This window comes from Oryctolagus cuniculus, chromosome 9 (assembly GCF_964237555.1).
Source record: "Oryctolagus cuniculus chromosome 9, mOryCun1.1, whole genome shotgun sequence".
Classification (NCBI taxonomy): Eukaryota; Metazoa; Chordata; class Mammalia; order Lagomorpha; family Leporidae; genus Oryctolagus; species Oryctolagus cuniculus.
In genome coordinates, this window is record NC_091440.1 from 78,876,394 (window position 1) to 78,898,000 (window position 21,607).

Consider the following 21,607-nt stretch of genomic DNA (forward strand, 5'->3'; position numbering starts at 1 on the left):
TTGCTCAGAGACGACAGTCCAGTTCCTTCCTGAAGCCAATGGGGGATCAGTAGGGCAGCCTAGCTGCTTTTGGGAAGAACAAGGATGAGCAAGGTTGTCCAACTGTTTTATAGTGGCTTCTGCATATTGAGAAGCTCAGATTGTACTACTCAAGTTCTCCCTGGAGTCATGGGAGGGTGGGAATGGCCTCCTGGTTGGTTTATAGGGCTGAATCTGTGGAGCTATCTATAGAAGCAGCTATCCAGCAGTTTCAAAGGACCAAAATGGCTCCACGCAGCAAGATCCTGGGTGCAAGAGGGTGTAACATGGTTGCATTCTTTCTGTGGGAGAAAGTGGTAGCATGGTAACCTAGTAGTTCTCCAAATGAAGCTAAGTCTGGTAAATAATGCAGTGCCTAGGGACCTCCTCTTACCCTTTCTCTTCTAGGTTAAACCCCTCTTGGTTCAGGGTTGGTTTGAAAGACAGAATGGCAGATACTGAATGTTTATTTCCATTCTTTATAAGACCATCATGTATACGCATACTCTGCAACATCTGGTCCTTTGTTCACTTTCATGCCCCACTCTGGAGTGGGTGAATCATCCTCAGTGCCACGCTGCCCGAGGTTGGGAAAACATTGGTGGACACAGTACCTCTGCCACCTAGTTACTGAGGTTTCTGAGGTTTAGACCAGGGTACTGTTCTGGGGGAAGGGGCATTAGGGCTCTGACTAGCACTGGATTTCATCTTAATGGGCCTGGAACTAAGGCTTGGACTTAATTCTTTATTAATTCCTTTCTTTGTAAATATTTTAAAAATTGAGATAGCTAGAATTTGTAGTAACGAATAATCTAGAGTTTCTATGCTCAACTGATTTTAAACAAAGCTCCCAAGACCATCAACTGGGAAAGAATGGTTTCATCATTCCAGATGTAATCATGGAAGTGAATGAAGTTGGACTGCTGACACAGTCTCAATAGAGTCCCTCACATATAGATGCTAGATTCCATAAGAGCACAGTCTCTGAACCTCCCTCCCTTAGCTTAAAGCACCTTTGCCTTTCCTTTTTGATAGCAAATTAATCACTTAACTTACTGAATTCATTAAGTGATGCAACCAGCCCTAAAGGTTTTAATCACTGGGCCTACAAGGTCATTTGTAGATGACATTCTGATGTTCAATCTTGTCTCTAGGTGTTTCTTTTTCAGGAACCCTAGACCATGAGGAAAAAGTAACCACCACCTGCATGTAGCTCCCGGACTAACTGAAGCTCATTTGTCCAACAGAAAATTTCCCTAAACAATACTGTATCACTCAACAAAGAGAGGCTATGAGTATCCCCAACCAACTAAGAACTTGGGCACAAGCTGATCATACACCTCTCAGTCTCAACTTCAATCTATAAGAAACTTCACCCCTAACAACTTGGGGAGCCTGGGAATTAAGCAATCACTGCCAGGATCCTTGCTCTGTGCTCTCGAAGACACACCTTCCTTCTATTTTGATGTCAATGACTGGCTTTCTGTACATCCAGCAAGTGGCCCCAATTTGGGGGGTTTTATAACAATGCCTCCAACCAATTTTGGAGGTTTTCTACATCACTCCAACCTCATACCATACAAAAAGATAACACAAAATGGATCCAAGACTCAAATTTAGTTTTAAAATTATAAAGTTCTTAGAAGAAAACACAGGGGTAATTTGCATGATTTTGGTTTTTTTCAGGATTTTACAATCATGATATTAAGAGCATTAACAATAATGACCTACAAATAAATGAATATCAATAAATTACAAAGGTTGACCACCAAAGGACACTATCAAAGAATGAAAGACAATCTAAACAATGAGAGAAAATATTTTCAAATCATACATCTCTTAAGTGTTTAATATCCATAATATATGAGAAAAACTTACAACCCAGCAACAATAAAAAAGTCAACTTAAAAATAGACAAAGGACTTGAATAGATATTGTTCTAAGAACATGAACAACTAATACATGCTCAAGATATTATTTATTATTTTTGACAGTTAAGTCAAAATCACAGTGAGATTCCACATTGATCTCCAAAAGAGGATTACAATTTAAAAAAAATCAAATTTCAAAAACTCACAGAAATAACAAGTGTTAGCAAGTATGTGGAGAAATTGGAACCCTTGCACATTTCTCATGGGAATGGGAAATGGCACAACCACTGTGGAAAATATTTGCCAGTTTTTCAAATAGTTAAATATAGAAACACCACAAGACACAGAAATTCTACTCTGAGGTATATGCTAAAGGACACTCAAACAGATAGCTGCTAGGCAATGTTACTGCAGCATTATTCACCATTGCCAAAATGTGGGAACAAACAACTGTCCATCAGAAGATGTATGATTAACAAATAAGGTACTATACATACACGGGTTATTATTCAACCACAGAAAGAAATGCACATGAAAACATTATGTTAAGAGAAGTAAGCCAGATACAAAAAGACAATTAATATAGAATTCCACTTAGGCAAGCTTAATAGAGACAAATAGTGGATTGGAGGTAACAGGGACTGAAGAGAAGAAAAATAGCATTAGAATTTACTTAAAGTAGAAAAATCACTGTTTTTCAAGAAGATAGTCAAGTGCTATGAACAATAACCAATCTCAAAATGTCAACTTTGTCCATACACATTACATTTTTTGTACTCTGTATATTAACTACCACAAATCAGGGAAAACATGATATTTGTCTTTTGAGGACTGGCTTACTTCACTAAATATAATGGTCTTCTATTGCATTCATTTTGTTGTGAAAGACAGGATTTCATTCTTTTCTTTGGCTAAATAGTAGTTCATCTTTTTATGGCTGAGTAGTATTTCACAATTTCTTTATCTGCTCATTAGTTGACAGACATCTCGGTTGATTCCACATCTTAGATATTGTGAGTTGTTTGGAATGTTGAAAAATATTGTAAATAAATAATGGTGATCATAAAACAACAGTCTGAATGCAACTATTACTTCTAAATTGTGTATTTCAAGTGCTTAAAATGACACATTTTATCTTCTATATATTTTACTACAATAAAAACTAAATATTACTTAGCATAGTGGTTAAGATGGCCATGTCCCATATCAGAGTGCCTGAATTTGAATCCTGGCTCTGACTCCCAACTCCAGCTTCGCACCAATGAAAACCCTGGGATGCAGAAGTGATGCTTCAAGTCACTGTGTTTCTTTCTGCCTTTTATGTGGGAGACCTGGATTGCTTTCCTTGCTCCTGGATTCAGGCCTGGACAGCCCTAGCAATTTTGGACATCTGGGTAATGAACCAGTGGATGGGAGATATCTTAGCCTCTCTGCCCATTTCTATTTACTTTTCAAATAAATAAAAATAATTAAAAATCATCTTAACAACTACATATTCATTATTATTCAAGAATTAGCTCAGCAGGTTATTAATAAATACTTTTTTACAAACTTTTTGACAAGCAGAGTGAACAGTGAGAGAGAGAGACAGAGAGAAAGGTCTTCCTTTTGCCATTGGTTCACCCTCCAATGGCCACTGCGGCAGGCACACTGCGGCCTGCACACCGCGCTTATCCAATGGCAGGAGCCAGGTGCTTCTCCTGGTCTCCCATGGGGTGCAGGGCCCAAGTACTTGGGCCATCCTCCACTGCACTCCCTGGCCACAGCAGAGAGCTGGCCTGGAAGAGGGGCAACCGGGACAGAATCCGGCGCCCTGACTGGGACTAGAACCCAGTGTGCCGGCACCGCAAGGCGGAGAATTAGCCTAGTGAGCTGTGGCGCCGGCCAATAAATACATATTAATATGAACTGGACACTGCTAAATATGGATGACACAGTGTTTAGCAAAACAAAAGACACCACTGGCAACAGAAAAATAAAATTATTATAATAAGGTATAAACTTGTAACATAATGGAAATGAATAATATCCATTAAGTGACCTTGGAAGACTCTAAACTGTACATTCCATATATAGTATTTACTTTTAGAAGGTTATAAATAAATAATCTGTAGTTTTAAATGCTCTTAATAAATGTTAATAAATATATTCCTGAGATTATGCAATAATTGTTTTCATGATTGGCTGATGTTTTAAAAAAAAGAGGAAATATAGGATATGAAGCTAGTCCTAAGAAAAATGTATTGCTATGGACAATGAAAACATACCTTCATCATATTTAAGAGCATCCAATTAAAACATGTAAACAAGTACCTATATTTACTATCCAGATTTATGTACTAAAAATGCTAGGGGTATAAAGGAGAGATTAGAGCCATATATTAATATATCAGAAAAGAATCATGGAAGAAAAGAGTTTTAAATAATTGAGAAAATATAAAGCAACAGTAATCATTGTGTTGTTTGAATGAATACATAGAATAATATACACTTACCCATATAAAAACACACAAATGAAGATACATAAAAAATAGAGAAAGCTGGGACAGACATTTTGGTACAGCAGGTTAGGCTGCTACTGGGATATCCATTTCACATAACAGAATGTCTGGTCAAGTCCTGGCTACTCTGTGATTCCAATTTTTTTTAACTTTTTTTTTTTTTTTTTGATAGAGTTATAGACAGTGTGAGAGAGAGACAGAGAGAAAGGTCTTCCCTCTGTTGGTTCACTCCCCAAATGGCCGCCATGATCCGAAGCCAGGGGCCAGGTGCTTCTTCCTGGTCATCCATGCGGGTGCAGGGGCCCAAGCACTTGGGCCATCCTCTACTGCCCCCCCGACCCCGGGCCACAGCAGAGAGCTGGACTGGAAGAGGGGTAGCCAGGACTAGAACTCGGTGTCCATATGTGATGCTGGTGCCACAGGCAGAGGATTAACCAAGTGAGCCAAGACTCCGGCTCCTGTGATTCCAATTTTAATTCACCTTCCTACCAACTCACTTGGGAGGCAACAGATGATGGCTCAACTGCTTGAGTTCCTGCCACTCATGTGGGTAATCTGAACAGAAGAATTACTGGCTCCTATCTCTGCCTTGGCCTAGCTTCGCTGATGTAAGCATTTGGTGGGGGGTGAATCAGAGGATGGAAGAGCTTTCTCTCTAAGTCTGCTTTTCAAATAAATACATCTTTAAAATATAGAGAGATGTGAATAATATCTATACAGTAGTTTACTGTTTTATACTAAAAATCAATTTCCAAGTTTTCATGTTGTCCTGTACTTATAAAGAAGAAGATAGTAAATGACTAGTAGAAGGGTATGTGGGACTCTGTGCTATTTTTGTGACCTCCCATAATGTAAAAATTATTTAATGAACATGAAGAAAAACAGAGGAAAAATGATTGTGAAGAAGTGTACAATGTGGAAAAAAAGGACACAGAAAATTAGTTATTACATAATAGCTAATACAAATAAAGTATCTTGAAATACACAGAAAGGAAAGAAAATCCGACCAGAAGTAAGTGAAGATGTAAGAGTGGGAGGACTGTGAGATATAAACATATTGTTTTCACTATTTTCAAATTGTTGTGATGTGCCTTTGCTCTCTAGAAGGAGAACAGAATGGAAGAAAACAAATAAAGCAAAATAATAGAAGGATGGGAAAGGAAGGATTTTATTGCAAAGTATGGAAAATGGACTCAGGTTAGGGATATAGGCTTATCGTCAGTTCCTAGAGAAATCAGCACATCAGAATATGCTACAAATCTTATCTCTTGTCATAGACAATCTAGTACTCATGGGTGGTTCCCAGGTGGTCAACGCTTACTGATTTCTTTGTTTGAATTTTATTAGAATTATGAGAAGCTGGAGACACAGGACAAAAAGGACTGTGCTTTTCTCTGTCATTTTTCCATTTTTTAAACAGATAAACTCTGAACTTTTGTTTATCCATAATTTTCTACCCATCACTTGGATGGCTAAGGAATTCATAGGGATGCTAGTGTTGCATGGGCATATATGTATTATAGTTAGCTTAGGCAAAATCTTTTATAACATAAAAGTGACTAAAAATTTATTAGGGCCCAACATGGTGGTACATCAGGTAAGCTACCATGTGTGATTCCAGCATCCCATATTGGAGTGCCATTTTGAGTCCAAGCTGTTTTGCTTCGATTACAGCTTTCTGTGAAATACCTGGGAAGACAGCAGAGAATAGCCTGCTACCACCTACATGGGAGACCAGGATGGTGTTCTTGGCTTCTGGTTTTGGCCTCGCCAAGACCAGGTTGTTGCAGTTATTTCAGGAGTGAAACCAGGGGGTGGAAGACTTTTCTCCTTTTTTCTCTCTCCCCCTTTCTCTTTGTCACTCTAACTTTCAAATAAATAAATAAATGGATACATATTTAAATTAAGAAAAAATTATAGGAGCTGAGATAAAAGAAATTAAGAAAACACCTTATAGAAATGATCAAAAGTAACATAAATGCTCTCTCATTCTTTAAATTTACATTCAGGAATGTTTAAAACAATTGAGATGATAGTAAATATTAGAGCCAGCCCTTCTGTTGCAAAAGGTTCTGCAAAAATTCTCAACAAGACACAGTACAAATAAATTTATTGACTACTTCCCACTCTTTTTTTATAACTCTTCAAAATTTTATCTGCATTTTAGTATAAGAAAATGTTGTATAATAGTTTATAATATTTATGCATTATTTTATAGTAAATTAGTATAATATATTTTTTCATATTTATTATTGCTATCCTTTTATTTTACTTCCAAATATCTATTTTTGGTATAATATAATGTTTTTTATATTTTCTAACAATTTAGAATCTTTATTATGACCCAAATTGACTATAATCACTATGCTTTATGTTATTTCAACCTCCTGCTTAATTTTTATTCATATGTAAGAGAGGTTGATTACTCCTTACCCACAATGCTTGGAAAAGTATTTTGAATTTCAGTTTTTGGAATCACGTGCATAATGATATATCTTGGGGGATTAAACCCAAGTTGAAACATACCTTATGCACATGTACATATAGCCTGTGGTCATTCTATACAATATTTTAGTAATTTTCTGCATGAAAGAGCATTTCTGTACACTGAACCATCAATAAACATGACATACCATACATACTGCAGTGAGAAAAAAATGATGTGTTCAGGGTAACAAAGCACTACAGTAGCAGGCTTGAGTGGAGGAATCAGAACATGAGTGGAAAAGATATATATGACAGCTGAAGGGCAGGTAGGAGGGTCTCTTTTCCCTTGGTGATGCTGAATAAACTTTGCTGAATGCCTTGTTTTGACTATAATGTATACATGAGGTCAGGTGCAGAATTCTCCAAAGTGATGTCATGGTTGTGTTTTAAAATGTTGGATTTTGCCCGACATGCTCTCAGCTGAACTTCACTGTTAGACAATCAAGTGGAAATGCAGAGGGAAAGATACAGAGTTTCCGTCCAGTATTTGTGAAGTCCTCCTTCTTCTGTACATTAAGATTTTCCCTACAGTGCATACACTCATGTCCTGTGTATTCTTTCTGAGATGAAATTTGAGAATAAGCGCTATGGAAATAGAAATAAAGCATGCCGAGGGGTACCTAAGGGTCAGACAGACTGACTGAAGCTCCAGTAACTTGACTTTTTAAACAAATTTTTACAGAAATCATGATCTGGATATAATGATGGACATATCTATCGAACTATACACCTACATCAGATTTCAAATTATTGAAAAACCACTAAAAATACCTGAGACTTTTAAAAATATACTTCCTCTTATATTTGATAACTGAAGAAAGTTAGAAGGTGTATGTAGGCCATCTAATCATTGAATTTCCTTACCTATAAGCCTACCATTGATTACACTATCCACTGACAATCAATCTGCTTAAATAGTCCCCCTTTGAACTGTGACGCATTGAAGACCTATTTATCCTTCCAGAAGACAGCATCCAAAAGGTCACGTTTCACTGCTGCAGGTTCTCTAATAGTGGCAGGCTGCAACTGCTTAGTTATGTCATTTTAGATATAACACTTATAGCCACTGTAGATCTGTCAGGTATTGAGTTATCAATTCTTTGTGGAAATAAATTTTGAGGTGTGGAATGAAGGAAGGAATATATTTTTAAAAATGTTACAATGAAGCCCATGACTGATCTGTGACTGATGGAGACTTTAAATGTGTTCTTAAAATTTGTATTGGATTGCTAAGGGAATAATCAAAGAGAAATGAGTAAGCTCACCAAATATAGATTTTGGGGTGTATTTTGTCTTTATCAAATTACATAAGGAACGAATTAAAGTTTGAGTGGGTGAGCCTGCCCTTGTGTTTCACATCTGATTGTTGCTGTTTACATTCCTTTGTTGAGCCTACATTTTCATAAGCTTTTAGTAGTATATGCTGAATACTTCTGTTTCATGGTCAAGGTACAATAAGGGGCCATCGATGCTGACAATTTACTAGCTTGTTTTCTTATTTCTCCGTAACTATACAATTATCTACTGTCTTGTCTCATTACAAGCAAAACTTGGACAATCTACAAAAATAAGTGTTTAGTTGTTTATCTAGCAATATTACATAAAAATATTGCTGCTATTATTGGTGATATAATTTTAGCATTGCAATTAGCAGTTTATAATATATTCAAAGTCTGGGGCTGGTGCTGTAGTGCAGCGAGTTAACGCCATGGCCTGAAGTGCCAGCATCCCACATGGGCGCTGGTTCTAGTCCAAGCTGCTCCTCTTCCAATCTAGCTCTCTGCCATGGCCTGGGAAAGCAGTACAAGATGGCCCAAGTCCTTGGGCCCCTGAACCTGTGTGGGAGACCTGGAAGAAGCTCCTGGCTCCTAACTTCAGATCAGCGTAGCTCGGGCCGTTGCAGCCATCTGGGGAGTGAACCATTGGATGGAAGACCACTCTCTCTCTCTCTGTCTCTCCTCTCTCTCTATAACTCTGACTTTTGAATAAATAAATAAATCTTTAAAAAATATATATATATATATATATCCAAAGACTGAAAAGAAAACACCCATGTAATACATCCCTGGTTTTCTTATAATCTTAAGATATACACAAAAAATTTCTGCAATACTGAGTAATTAGGAATGAATATTCTTTAACAGGCTCCTATACTTATCTGTATCTCTGTACCTCAATGTTTAACTTATTATGTTTAGAAGAAGAAAGGTATACATTTTTCTTTTGTACCATCTGACTAAACTACATCAAATTGAAGAAAAAATATAAAATTTTAATGTTCAAAGGCCAAGTCATAAAAAAGGAAGGTTGTTTTTTAGTTGTGGTTCTTTTGTAAGTGTTGTCTTTAGAAGTCCTTAGTTGTGCCTTGATCACATCAGTGAAGTCACTAACTCCTCTTTATTTTAAGTACATGAAGTATTTAGAAGAGAAAAAAGTCAAAACCACAAAATAATTCATGCTGGTAACTTCATACACAGATCCTAAACTAAGAGACTTTATGTTATATATACATATTGAGGAGTTTTATGAGGATAAAAATGATTGATTAAGCATGCATTTGCTTAATCAGTGCTTCAACTTAGAAAGCACTTAAGTACTAAGAGACCTAATTTTTTACATGAAGATTTGCAATTTATAAAACATTTCTATGGACAGATAAGGCACAGAAAAATGCAATGACATCTGCTAAGCTTTACTTATGAAAACTTAAAGAAATCCTATGGGATAACATCACTCAGTTTTCTTTCTTTTTTTTTTTTTTTTTTTTTTTTTTTGGTTGGTGTACCTCTCATGGAGACTTCCTTAAAAAATCTGGAAATAATTAGAAACTATTAGAGTACCTAAAAATGTTTACTGGAAAACTAAATCTGCTATTCATCAGAGCCCAATATACTAACAATAATGTAATGGAAAAAGGAGTACATATAGAGAATAATATAAAGCACCTCAAGTATGACTGACTGTAAAACCTGAAAAAAAATCTATGGTAGAGGGCAGGATCTAACCTGGGATACACTGAAGGATTTGGAGGAAGTGCTTAATGGATTAAGCACTTGTATTGTGTCAAATACAATACACATACTGAGGATTTTACTGTAGTCATTGCACTTGGAAATGTCAGAAAACCAAACTTTTTAAAAGATACTGCTAACTACAACTTTAATACAAATGAAAAGTGAAGAATCCATAGTTAATTCTTAAAATTTATTTTTGTGTCATATGGTTTACATGGAAAAAGTTATGTTTTGGGCTTTTGTAGAACAATAAATACATCATAAAGATAATACTAAGTGCTTCTTTTTAAAACTTAAAAAACATTTTCTACAGAGATGTAAATACCCACTGGGGGGTAGACTGGATGGCATGTCCCTTGGAGTTTAAAAGCCTTCGCATATGAACTGAATTATCCTTGACAAGTACCTTCAGACATTTGTAATAGGATCTCATGTAAATTTAGACCATATTTTGGACACAAAATATTGCAAGAGTAAGTTTATTTAGGAGCTCAGATAAAAAGGAAAGTTAACATCCTTAATAATATGTGGGAGTTAACATGAAACTCCCAAAATGAAAAGTATACAAAGAAAGCATCTAATGTGTTACAACAAAGAACAAGATGTCGCATTTTCTTTTCCTTTTTTAATCCCTATATACCTATTCTTGCCAACAAAATTTTTGTTTCAAGGGTTAATCTAAATTTGGAAAAAGAGAAGTACATTTTATGCAAATAAATAAGCTAAAAAATACCATCTGTACTGCAGCTTATTTTAAGGAAGAATTAAATCACAATGTCTATTATAATTTAGTTTTATTTCATTCTGAGAGGAAACATGTATTAATATAGTTCATCAAGATAGTTACTCATTTAGATTTTTAACTATGTTTACTAGTAATAATACTGCTCATCCAAACAAGGAGCTATCAATACTGACAAAGCCTGACAGTAGAATAAAAGAAAAGCAAGTTAGAACTCTGCAGCTTTAAAGATTCATTCGATTGTCTTCTGCCTTGGCACAAAGACAGCCTACAGAACAAGGCTAATTCTACAGGGATCATCTCCATTGTAGAAGAAATGCATTAAGGCCTGAGAGGAGAATGCTGCTTTGGAGAGAGTTATGCCAAGCAATCTCTACAGCACAATTAACTGTATTTGTTTCTCCTTATCAGGGGTCTGCTGCTTCTATGGTTGCTCTCTGCTAATGGGTAAAAATAGGATATAAATCATCATGTGAAAAATGGCAGATTATTTTAGGGAAGTTTGAAGACATCCATTTGTGTGTGTCCTTAAAATCAAGGTTTTAGACATCAGTGGACAATTAATGGTCTACAATAATGGTTTTGTAAACTTAACTTCACACAATAGTAAACTTCTAGTTTGTGAATAGGAATTTAGGAGGGTTCCTCATTTGTTGCTTTAAAAAATCTTATAGAAAGCATAAATAACAAAATCAGAGCTCTAAACACGAATACTTTGAAGTCCCTAAAATGAGGTACATTTAGTCAACTACCCACTTAAAATACTTCAGTATTTCAAAGTGTTTAACAATTTGAGCTATTTAAAAAATTCAAAAAATCAAACTGAGAGCCATGTTTATATTTCTTTGTTGAAACACTGAAAGAAAGTGCACTGCATAGAGAGCTTGAATTTCTCACTCTTCCTTTCAATCAATATCTGAGGCAAAGTTTCATCTCTAGGGCCCTTAATGGCAGGAATTCCTGGAGCCAGCAAATGAGTAATGTTAGACCTATGATTAGATGATGAGGCCATCAAAGACACTAGATCCTAATGCTACATTCCTCTTTATTTCTCTGAACTGTAGGGAAACTCAGGGCTAGAGAAGAAAGCTTTTTACACTCTTTATTTCCATAAAAGCAATTTTTAAAAATATGCATCATCACGAAGCTAAGAAGGCCAGACAGGTCTCTCTGCATATCTCTTGAACTCAAGACATTAACATTATGTGACAAAATTTTCAAAGGCCACGAAGATAAAACTTCTGCCAGGGATATCGTTTTCTTTAAACTTTTCCTTTCCAATATTCCTCCTGGTTAACAAGGGGGAAATGGACCAAATAATTTCCCCAAGAATATATCCTTGAAGAAAACACACCTGAAAACTGGAAGTCAATAGGTAAGGTTTTTGTTCATTTTTGGTGATGTTTTAAGGGATCAACTGAAAATATAGTGTTATTTATTTGGGAGTTAGTTTTCTGAGGAAGATTTTAGGAGAGTAACTAGAAATGAGTTAGGTATATTTTGTTTTTCTTGAGAAAACAATGGAGAAATGTACTAACTACTTATTATAAACACATAGAAACTCTCTTTTCATTCTTAATTTACAAAATATGTAATATTCCATGATAATTGTGATCAGCAGGAGACTGGACAGAAATGGTGAGAAGCTATACTACTATTAGCTTCTTATTTTAGTTATTAGAAAAACAATAACATATGCGTTTATTTTTACTTTCTTGGATTGTTGAGCAGACACAATACACAACAATTACAAATTTATCTTTAATTTTGATTATTAAAGATAAATAGATTAAGTACATTTTTTAAAATTTACTGACATATAGATCACACATAAAAAAGAGAAAACAGCAAGGTATCAAATTAAAGATCACTCAACGAGTTTTATTTGTTTTTGACACCTGAAAAGTTCTTACTCCTCTCATCTAATAGAATAGAAAAAATAAGATAATAACAAACCTAAAAATTTTAAGTTATGCTATGACATTTTAAAAACATGAGACATAAAGAAGGCTCAGAGAACCTATAACAAATACACACACAAATACGTTCATACATATACAAGATTACCTCCAAACGTCCATGGTAAATATACTTAAAAGCTTAGTTTATTTTGTAGCAAAATTTTCTGAAATATGTAAATGAGTGGAATTCAAAAATTTCATGATAAATGTATACTATGAAAAATTATGCATGAATTTCAAAATTCTTTTGCCCTAAAATGAACTCCTCTAATTCTACTCCCCACACATTGTTTTATGCATTCCATGTGAAGAGGTAAAGACAAATAAGGAACAATGGAAGACAGGAAGGATGAGAGAGAGAGAAATACAGCTAGAAGACAGTGGAAGAAAAGAGGAAGACTAAGAGAACAGTTTCATGGGAAAATCATCCACATGTTAATTTATCTCCAGATACATTATTTTCCCCATCTATAGGATTAAAGATGAGCATTTTGACAATATATAAATATGTATTAATATATGTACCTACATCTTATTAGTCATAAAAACATTTAATAGTTTGATGCAATCAAGTGAATGAGATTTTGTACCTGAGAACAAAGCAGCATAACAAGCTCCACCACCGATGTGCTAGACTTCATACAAACGAGGCCTGCAACAAAGAAAGGTTACAACCAATTGAAATACACTGGCAGAAATCATCATATGACATCAATCCATCATCTACAAAACTTTCTTTAAAAAAACTAACTCTAAAATAAAATGAATGAAACCATACACCAAGTTATATTTTACAATATTAATTTTAAAATATTCAGGCAGTCATGATGATGTGAAAAGCCTTAATAGTTTGATTTAATTTTTTCACTTACTTTATTTGGTCAAGGCACTTAAAATATTTTAACAAGATGCAGGACAGTTATCGAAACTCTAGAGCCAGATAGAGTTGTTTTGTTCCAGTGATGTTTGTTATGTGATTGTCTCCATGATCAAAGAATAATAATTATTGAAGATCTGTCTAAATGTTCTTCCAAAAGATAAAAGTAAATTAACTTACAAATAAGTAATTTTGCATAGCTTATAAGTTCTTCCAATCTTGGAATAGATAGTAGCAAGAAAATCAATTGAATATATGATTGTTGTTTTTAGCCTTTGTTTATATGGAACTGTGTACTAACTACTGTTTACTTGATGAATATTATGGTTAGTGGTGAATTGGTGAATAAGCCTATGATTACAGAGTGGACTGAAAGTACGTGTTTACAAAAATTAAAGAAAAGTGCTCCCACTCTAGGTGATTTGTTAGCAAAATGACATAGGGGAGCGATGAAAGATCAAGGAAACCCAAGCCATTGAAACAGCTAGAGCACAGACTAGGCTATAGCCATGCATAAAGACCTAAATCAATGTGATCATCAAGTACGCTCTACTTCTCCTGGCTGCCAAGACATCTTCCTTTTTTGTTTGCATTTAATGGACACAGTTCTAGAATCACTACAGAACAAAAGCGCAGACATCATCAGTCCTTTGGTGAATAAATGCACATCAGCAAACCTGTATCTTGTCTTAATTCATTGTCTGTAATGCAAGAGTAGAGGCTAGAAATATCATCTGGATTGTTGCAAAAAAACCTTTAAAAGCAGTGGCTCCTCTGCTGTTTATTCGTTTAAGTATAAAGCACTGGAATGAAGGTAGTTGTCAGGGTTAGCCCTACGGGTGCGGCTGTTTTTATTTTATTTTATTTCTTGGAGGAGGGAGTATGTTTTAATTTTATGGGCTCCTTTCCCCCTCTTTATGGTGATCTAATTGCATAGGTTGAAAGATGCTAACCAGTTCTTTAAAAATACGTTCTCTAGCCAAGTCTAACTTTATTTAGACTCTATAAGTGGCTACATTTGATTGAACCAAAATGGTTCAATTAAACACACATCACAGCCCTCACTACTTACATTGTGACTTTGCTGTCAAGTGCAGATTCCCCCCTTCAAAAACCCTTGTGACCTTTTGTATGGCTTCTCTGGAAACTTCTGTAAATCTTAGGCTTTAAAAAAATATTTTTCCTATTAAAAAAAAACCCAACTGAATGTAATAATATGTATGTAAAAATGCCTACTATGCATTGATCGCTTACTATCTGCTGTAAACTGTGTTAAGTTCCTCAGGAACATGGTGTCCCATTTAATTCTCATAATACTCTGTGACAAAGTACCACTATTCCCATCCTATGGGTGAGAAAATATTCCTCCTATAAATGGTTGAAACATTAATTATTCAATATGCTTTTCCAATTAAAAGGGTGACTGCTGTATAACACCATACAATACACACACACACACACACACACACACACTTGTAGGTATGAAGAAAGTAGGTCATAATTGGCAGTTTTTAAAAGTGCCAACATAGAGCTATAACGAAGGATTAGTAACAATCTCTGGAAGAGAATTTTTTTTTTTTTGACAGGCAGTTAGACAGTGAGAGAGAGAGACAAAGAGAAAGGTCTTCCTTCCATTGGTTCACCCCCGAAATGGCCGCTATGGCTGCCGCACTGTGCCGATCCGAAGCCAGGAACCAGGTACTTCCCCCTGGTCTCCCATGTAGGTGCAGGGCCCAAGCACTTGGGCCATCCTCCACTGCCTTCCCGGGCCACAGCAGAGGGCTGGACTGGAAGAGGAGCAACCGGGACAGAATCCGGCGCCCCAGCTGGGACTAGAACTTGGGGTGCTGGTGCCGCAGGCGGAGGATTAGCTAAGTGAGCTGAGCACCGGCCTGGAAGAGAATTCTTAATCAAAATGTTTGCTAATTTAAAAAATATTTTAAAAGATTTTTTGGTGTGTTTTTAAATTAAAATAACAGGCTGCTTCTTTCTCTGTGTCTTTGTCTCTGTCTCCCTGTACAAATGGAATCATTAGAAGCATCTTATAGTAACAAACGACATGGTTTTATATTAATTGTTTCTAAATGGAAAGTAATAGCAAAACTGGTTATTTTTCTTAATAATAAAGTTTCAAGTGCCTTCTAGTTACTAGCATGTATATTTATTGTAGGTAGTGGATAAATATTCTTTTGTGATTATTTTGCTAACAAGCCCATTCTTACTGTACAGACAGACAAAACAAGCTATAAAAAGGTACTAGTGTTTCATCTTATCCGATCTTCGGGCAGACAGTTAACAAATGAAACAAGAGGCAGATGTAAAAACCTCAATTAAGAGCCAACTGGTGTAACTCAACAATTCTCCAGCTCAGGAGTTAGAGAATCAGAAAGATTAATGGGACATTTATCACTTGTTGGCTACTCTATTATTTGAATTGTGACATAGGAAAACTAAAAGACCAAAGGACTATAACTCAGATAGGTATTTGTGTAAATTTAGATAGTAAGATCTTGATATAAAGAATTATTTACCAAAATTCTGTGTATTAGTTTAATAATAGCAACTTGAAATAAAAATTAGGAAAAACAGGTCTTTATATTCATTTCTCACAGATATTTTAAAAAATATATTTCTAAGAAATTCCTACAGAAAAGAAACATTCATAATTTTCACAAATATTATTTCATTGTAAGAAAAATATAAAAGCTTATTACTGCTTTGTTGTAAATGAATGATGACAAACAGACAAAACCATATTATTGAAACTTACAAAAGTACTTACAGTCAATATTTTGTGAAAGGTCACTGTCATTTCAACTCTACAGAATCTCACACCTTTACCAATATTTTACCTAATTACTTGTGATCAGAATGAACTAATGAATTTCCCTCAGAGAAAAAAACAAAAACAGAAAAACTTTGACTGTAAGAAAACAAGCAGAGGGAATTTGGTGGTGGTGGTGGGGTTTATCTATCTTTAAAAGTTACATAATCAACGGCAGATATTTGGCCTAATGTTTAAGATACCCATGTCCTGTATCAGTGCCAATGGTCAAGTCCTGGCTCCAGCTTGCTGCCAGTGCAGACCCTGAGAGGCAACAAGAGTTGGCTCAAGCAGCTGGGTCCATACCACCTGTGTAAGAAACCTAGGTTGCATTCCTGGCTCCTGAGACCACCCTTAGGGTCCAGCTCCAGTTATTGTGGGCATTTGGGGAGTAATAAACTATCATCACTTCCTTCCACACTTCACATCCCATAACCTAACAGTCTGGATATATTTTACTATCTATGCTTCTATATACCCCAAAATTTCTGTTGCCTGGAATGGACTTTTCTTCTCTCCTTTCTGTGCCCAGATAGGTTCAGCATCATCCAGTGCAAACATCATAATTCATTTGTGATATCTTCTTATAAGCAAAGAATAGTGTTAGCACTAAGAAATTTACAGTAATACATGAGACAATATTATCTGTAATTTCATCTATCTCAAAAGCTCACTTTGTTTGCTGTGGAGCTACATAAATAATTCAACACTAATAGGGTGGTGACCTACAAATTATCATGAGAAAGATTGTGATGGTTAATTCCTACTTGGAGGAAAAATATCCAGGCGAGACACAGTGACAAGAATCAATAGCTTAAGGAAAATAAACTGCAACAAAAGGAACTGAAGAGAAAAAAAGACTTTTATAGCTTGAGGGATGGATGACCAGAGCATAGGCGGTATTTGAAAGTGGGACCGGAATGGTTGGGATAAGATTCTAAGATAGATAAATATCAAAAGAAAATTATCAACAGCTTTGAAAAATAAAGAGGACAGATTCAGAGCAAATTTGAAAATGGAAGAAATGATACTGAGTTTGGTTTATGTTATCCATAGTCTATGATAATCCACGCCTTGGCAATTAATAAGTAGCTCCCCAAATAATCTCCCAAGAAAAATCAGTTTGGAATTTGAGAACATTATTGGAACATTTCACCAGAAAACAAACTCAGCAGTAATTCTGATCAATACTGCAAGTCATACTGACTTATAGTATACAAACAGCAAGTGATAACAGGCAATAAACACAGGAGGGCTGACAAGGACAGAGGAATGAGAATGGTAGAGATCTAGGAAGAACTTTTGGAACTGTATCAGGGTACTTCAGAAAGTTCATGGAAAATGGAATTAAAAGTTTAACTGGTGCAAAAATTTTTGAACCCATATACAGGTTTTTGTATAATACATTTTTTCCATGAAATTTCTGCATTGCTGAAAGCTGAAATCAGCTGAGTGGCTAAGATACAAATTCCTGTGATTAATGAGGCAGACAATGCGAGGTGGCACAGACCCAGGCAGCAAACAAAATGGAAATAGCTGAGTAAACCATTCTCTAAAACCTGGCAGCCCTTTCAAGTTCATACTTACTAGTGGCAGGAAGTCAGTTTTTACTTTCAAAACCACATTCCCCCCACCTAAAAAAACAAAATAAAACAAAAAATTGCACCAAAGGATAAACCAAATTAGAAACCATCAAAATGAGTGTAAGTCAGAAGGTTACCTTTAGGACAAAGCTATCTTTCTTTAATAGAAGGAACACTGTAAGACAGAGTGATAGTGTTTAAATAAAAAGCCATCGGACTCTTTGGAGTTAATCTATGGGTCTGAATTTATGGTGTCTGTTGAATCTGAAGATCAAGCTAAAACAGCCATGAACGTTAAAACATTGTGAAGGAACTTCAGCAGAACATTCCTCATGGTGAGGGGTGAAAAGTAGTAGGCATTATAAGAAAAAGCGTTTGCATCTTTTAAGTAACATGGGAAGTTTTCTTTCAGTAGGGGCCTCAACCTATACAGCAGATTCTGACAAGTATCTATGACTAAGTGCTTTGAATATATCATAAATGAATATTAATACAGCAATAAATTTAGAAAATATCATTCACTCACTGCTGAAGTTAAAGGAGGAAAATATTAAGACTTTGAAGGAAAAAGAACAGCAATTTTTAGGACAAAAGAGCACAATTCTTTCAAAAAGTGTGATGTCCAATGTGCCAGACACCAAGATACATACTAAGCTTAAAAAGAAGTGAGGAAAGCAGGATATGTTATATAAACAAACAACTGTGACACAGCCTCCTAGGGGCTCACAGAGAATACAAAGTGCAGCAGCACTAAAAGGTTAGTAAGCCATTCTGTCTAGCAGAATTTATGGGGACCATAACATTTGCACTGCATGATGCTGAACCTATCTGAGCACAAAAAGAACAGAAGGCAGCAGAAATTTTAGAAGTATATAGAAGCATGAGACAGTAAAGTGCCTCTGGACGGTTATGTTGTGGAGTGTGATGGATGGAAGGAAGTGACTGGAAGTGAAGACAGAGAAGTGGCCAGGAAGCAAAGCTGTAATGTGGCACAGCCTTCGTGTTGTCAACAGGGAACCACTAAAGGATTTTAAGCAAGAGTCAAGCAGAATCTTCAAAATGTTCAGGGAAAATGGAATTAGAAGACATCTATAATGTACATTTTTCCCTGAACATTTTGAAACTTTCTCATATTTTGGAAAGATTAATTTTCATCAGTTATGCAAAGTCTAGTCATGATAGAATAATGAAAGCCTGAGCTGAAGGCAATGGCAAAGTAAGTAGAGACAGATTGGAAAGATATTCTGCAGTGGACTCTAGGCACCTGGATGAATATAAGGATAAAGAGTGGGGAAAAGAAGCACTCAACTGTGAATGTTGTAACTTTAACCAGATGAAGAACAGAAGAGAGGAGCTAGGAAGCTCCAAACACTGAGAAAAAATAAAGAAATAGCAAGGCTGGTTGTCTGGTTTATGCTAAAAAAACTGAACTGTACCTATAAAAACGTGAAGCTATTTCCCGTTCATCAAAATTAAAAAAAAAATGTAAATAACTTGAAAGTCAAGAAATTAGTGTCTTTCTGATTTAAAACCAAAGAAAGCAAACAAAAAGAAAACAACAAAATTATAAACCATCCTTGGAAGGCACAGTAATGGCTTGAATTTTTATTATTAATGCTACAACTAATATTAATATGTCTATAGGTAGGAATAGGTACTATTATAACTGGACAGTTAGAGATTTGCCTGCATGTTCTTTCAGAAATTTTAACATAAAACGGTATTACAAATGGAAGCAATTATAATATTAACTTAAACTAAAATGACATCAAGGGCAGTAAGAAAAAGTTTATGTGAATGTAATTAAGTTATTATAGCTCACTTTCATATTTAGATTACAAAATTTAAGCAAAAAAAAAGCCCTCAGAATACTACACAGAGTTCCTATTCACTTGTGGATTTATTTAGTTCACTAAAAACTGTTATTATAAGCTGTGAACACAAACAAGTGGGCTTGGCCTGTCTTCCAATGAAACTATTTACTCATCCCAGTTGTATGTGTATGTACATGGATGGATGAGAGAGATGGATGAGATGGATGAGAGAGAGAACACAAATATATGTACACATTTTAAAATTGCAGGGCAATTATTTTTAGTCTATTTCTACAATGTCTTATAATTCTAAAATATAAAAATCTCTGAAAACTGAAATTCTTCTAAAATTATTGCAAACTCAATTATCAGCAAAATTTCATGTAAACAGTGTGATGCTATTTACAATCTTTTTCGGCTTCATGTGAATAGCCATGTGTTGTGGCAGACATGGTAGTGTAAAGGAGCTACTCCGACGTCCCTGGAGATGCTGCAAAATATGTATGTATGTACTGGTTACTTCTCTTAAACCCTTAAATAAGTGAGTTGTGAAACTCGACTGGACTTAAGGTTTTAAATAAGGAATTTTAGACACTTATCAGAATAAAAAGAAATACAATTTAGATTTTTAAAACTCAGAAATTAATGGTACTGTTTCACACAACATCTTTTAGAGGATTCATAAAGAAATTAACACAATTTTAATGGCAATTTCAAAGTAATTTAATATTACTCATTTCCCCATGGAAATTCCATGTATTCAAAAGAAGTAAAAATCTATTTCCAAATGGAGATTGCTGTAAATGCTTTCAAATTGTAAATAATTCAGAAACAAAATTTACTGTGGCTACTGTAGTTACACGATATTGAAAAATCATTTTGATTTATTGAGATGAACTCTTTACTTTTTCTCAGACATCACATTTTTAAAGCCTAGAAAATCTTAGATCTTGGATATATTGTTCTCTTTTATAGATTTTCTTATCCTGGGAATTTTTTGCTTGGTGCCAGTTTGAAATTCACATCAGTCATTGATAATTCTGTTAATGGAATGATAGATTACCAAAAAAATGAATACCCAGTGATGTTACTATATAGATTTTTTTAAAGATTTTATTTATTTATTTGAGAGGTAGAGTTACAGACAGTGAGAGGGAGAGACAGAGAGAAAGGTCCTCCATCTGTTGGTTCACTCTCCAAATGGCTGCAATGGCTGGAGCTGCGCCAATCCAAAGCCAGGAGCCAGGTGCCTCTTCCCAGTCTCCCCCGTGGGTGCAGGGGCCCAAGGACATGGGCCATCCTCCACTGCCTTCCCAGGCCATAGCAGAGAGCTGGATTGGAAGAGGAGCAGCTGGGACTAGAATTGGCGCCCACATGGGATGCAGGCACCACAGGTAGAGGATTAACCTACTGTGCCACGGTGCCGGACCCCCTACATAGATTTTTAATAGTGATGTGATTGTACTATGAGGTAAACTGAAAAGAATATTCAAATTGCATTATTGGCACTATTATTATTAATACCTATTAACTACAAAACATGGCCCCAACATTACTCTATGTTAACATAGCTTAAGTTGGTGTTAGATGAATTTGAATCCTTTGAAAGATTAACTTTATACAATAATTATAGACTTAAATTGTTGACAAACTCTGAGAAAACAAACAAGACCTCTACAAATCTCTTTGTGCTCAAAGTTATACATCCTGAAATTTGTTCTAAGTTGATTTTCTTTACTGAATCCTCCATGTCAAGTAAAATCTTAAATAGAGATAAGTAATGGACCCAGTTTTATTGAGTTTTAAAAATTAAATAGGTTCTTAGAAGCTCTTTGTATTTTACAACATTGACGACATTTTCAAAAGACAAAAATTACTATAAGCATATGGTTAAACACAAAAAGTAACTTACTGG

The 21,607-nt window shown here is 35.4% G+C and overlaps 1 protein-coding gene across 10 annotated transcripts in view; it reads right to left on the bottom strand.

The window, feature by feature from the left end:
- NBEA (neurobeachin) overlaps positions 1-21,607 on the bottom strand; it is a 726,466-nt gene that overhangs the window by 376,394 nt on the left and 328,465 nt on the right. For all 10 annotated transcript variants that reach the window (XM_070049020.1, XM_070049018.1, XM_051831739.2 and 7 more), the window contains one exon: positions 13,185-13,246. In XM_070049020.1, the coding sequence (XP_069905121.1) occupies positions 13,185-13,246 (62 nt within the window). The remainder of the gene's footprint in view (positions 1-13,184; positions 13,247-21,607) is intronic.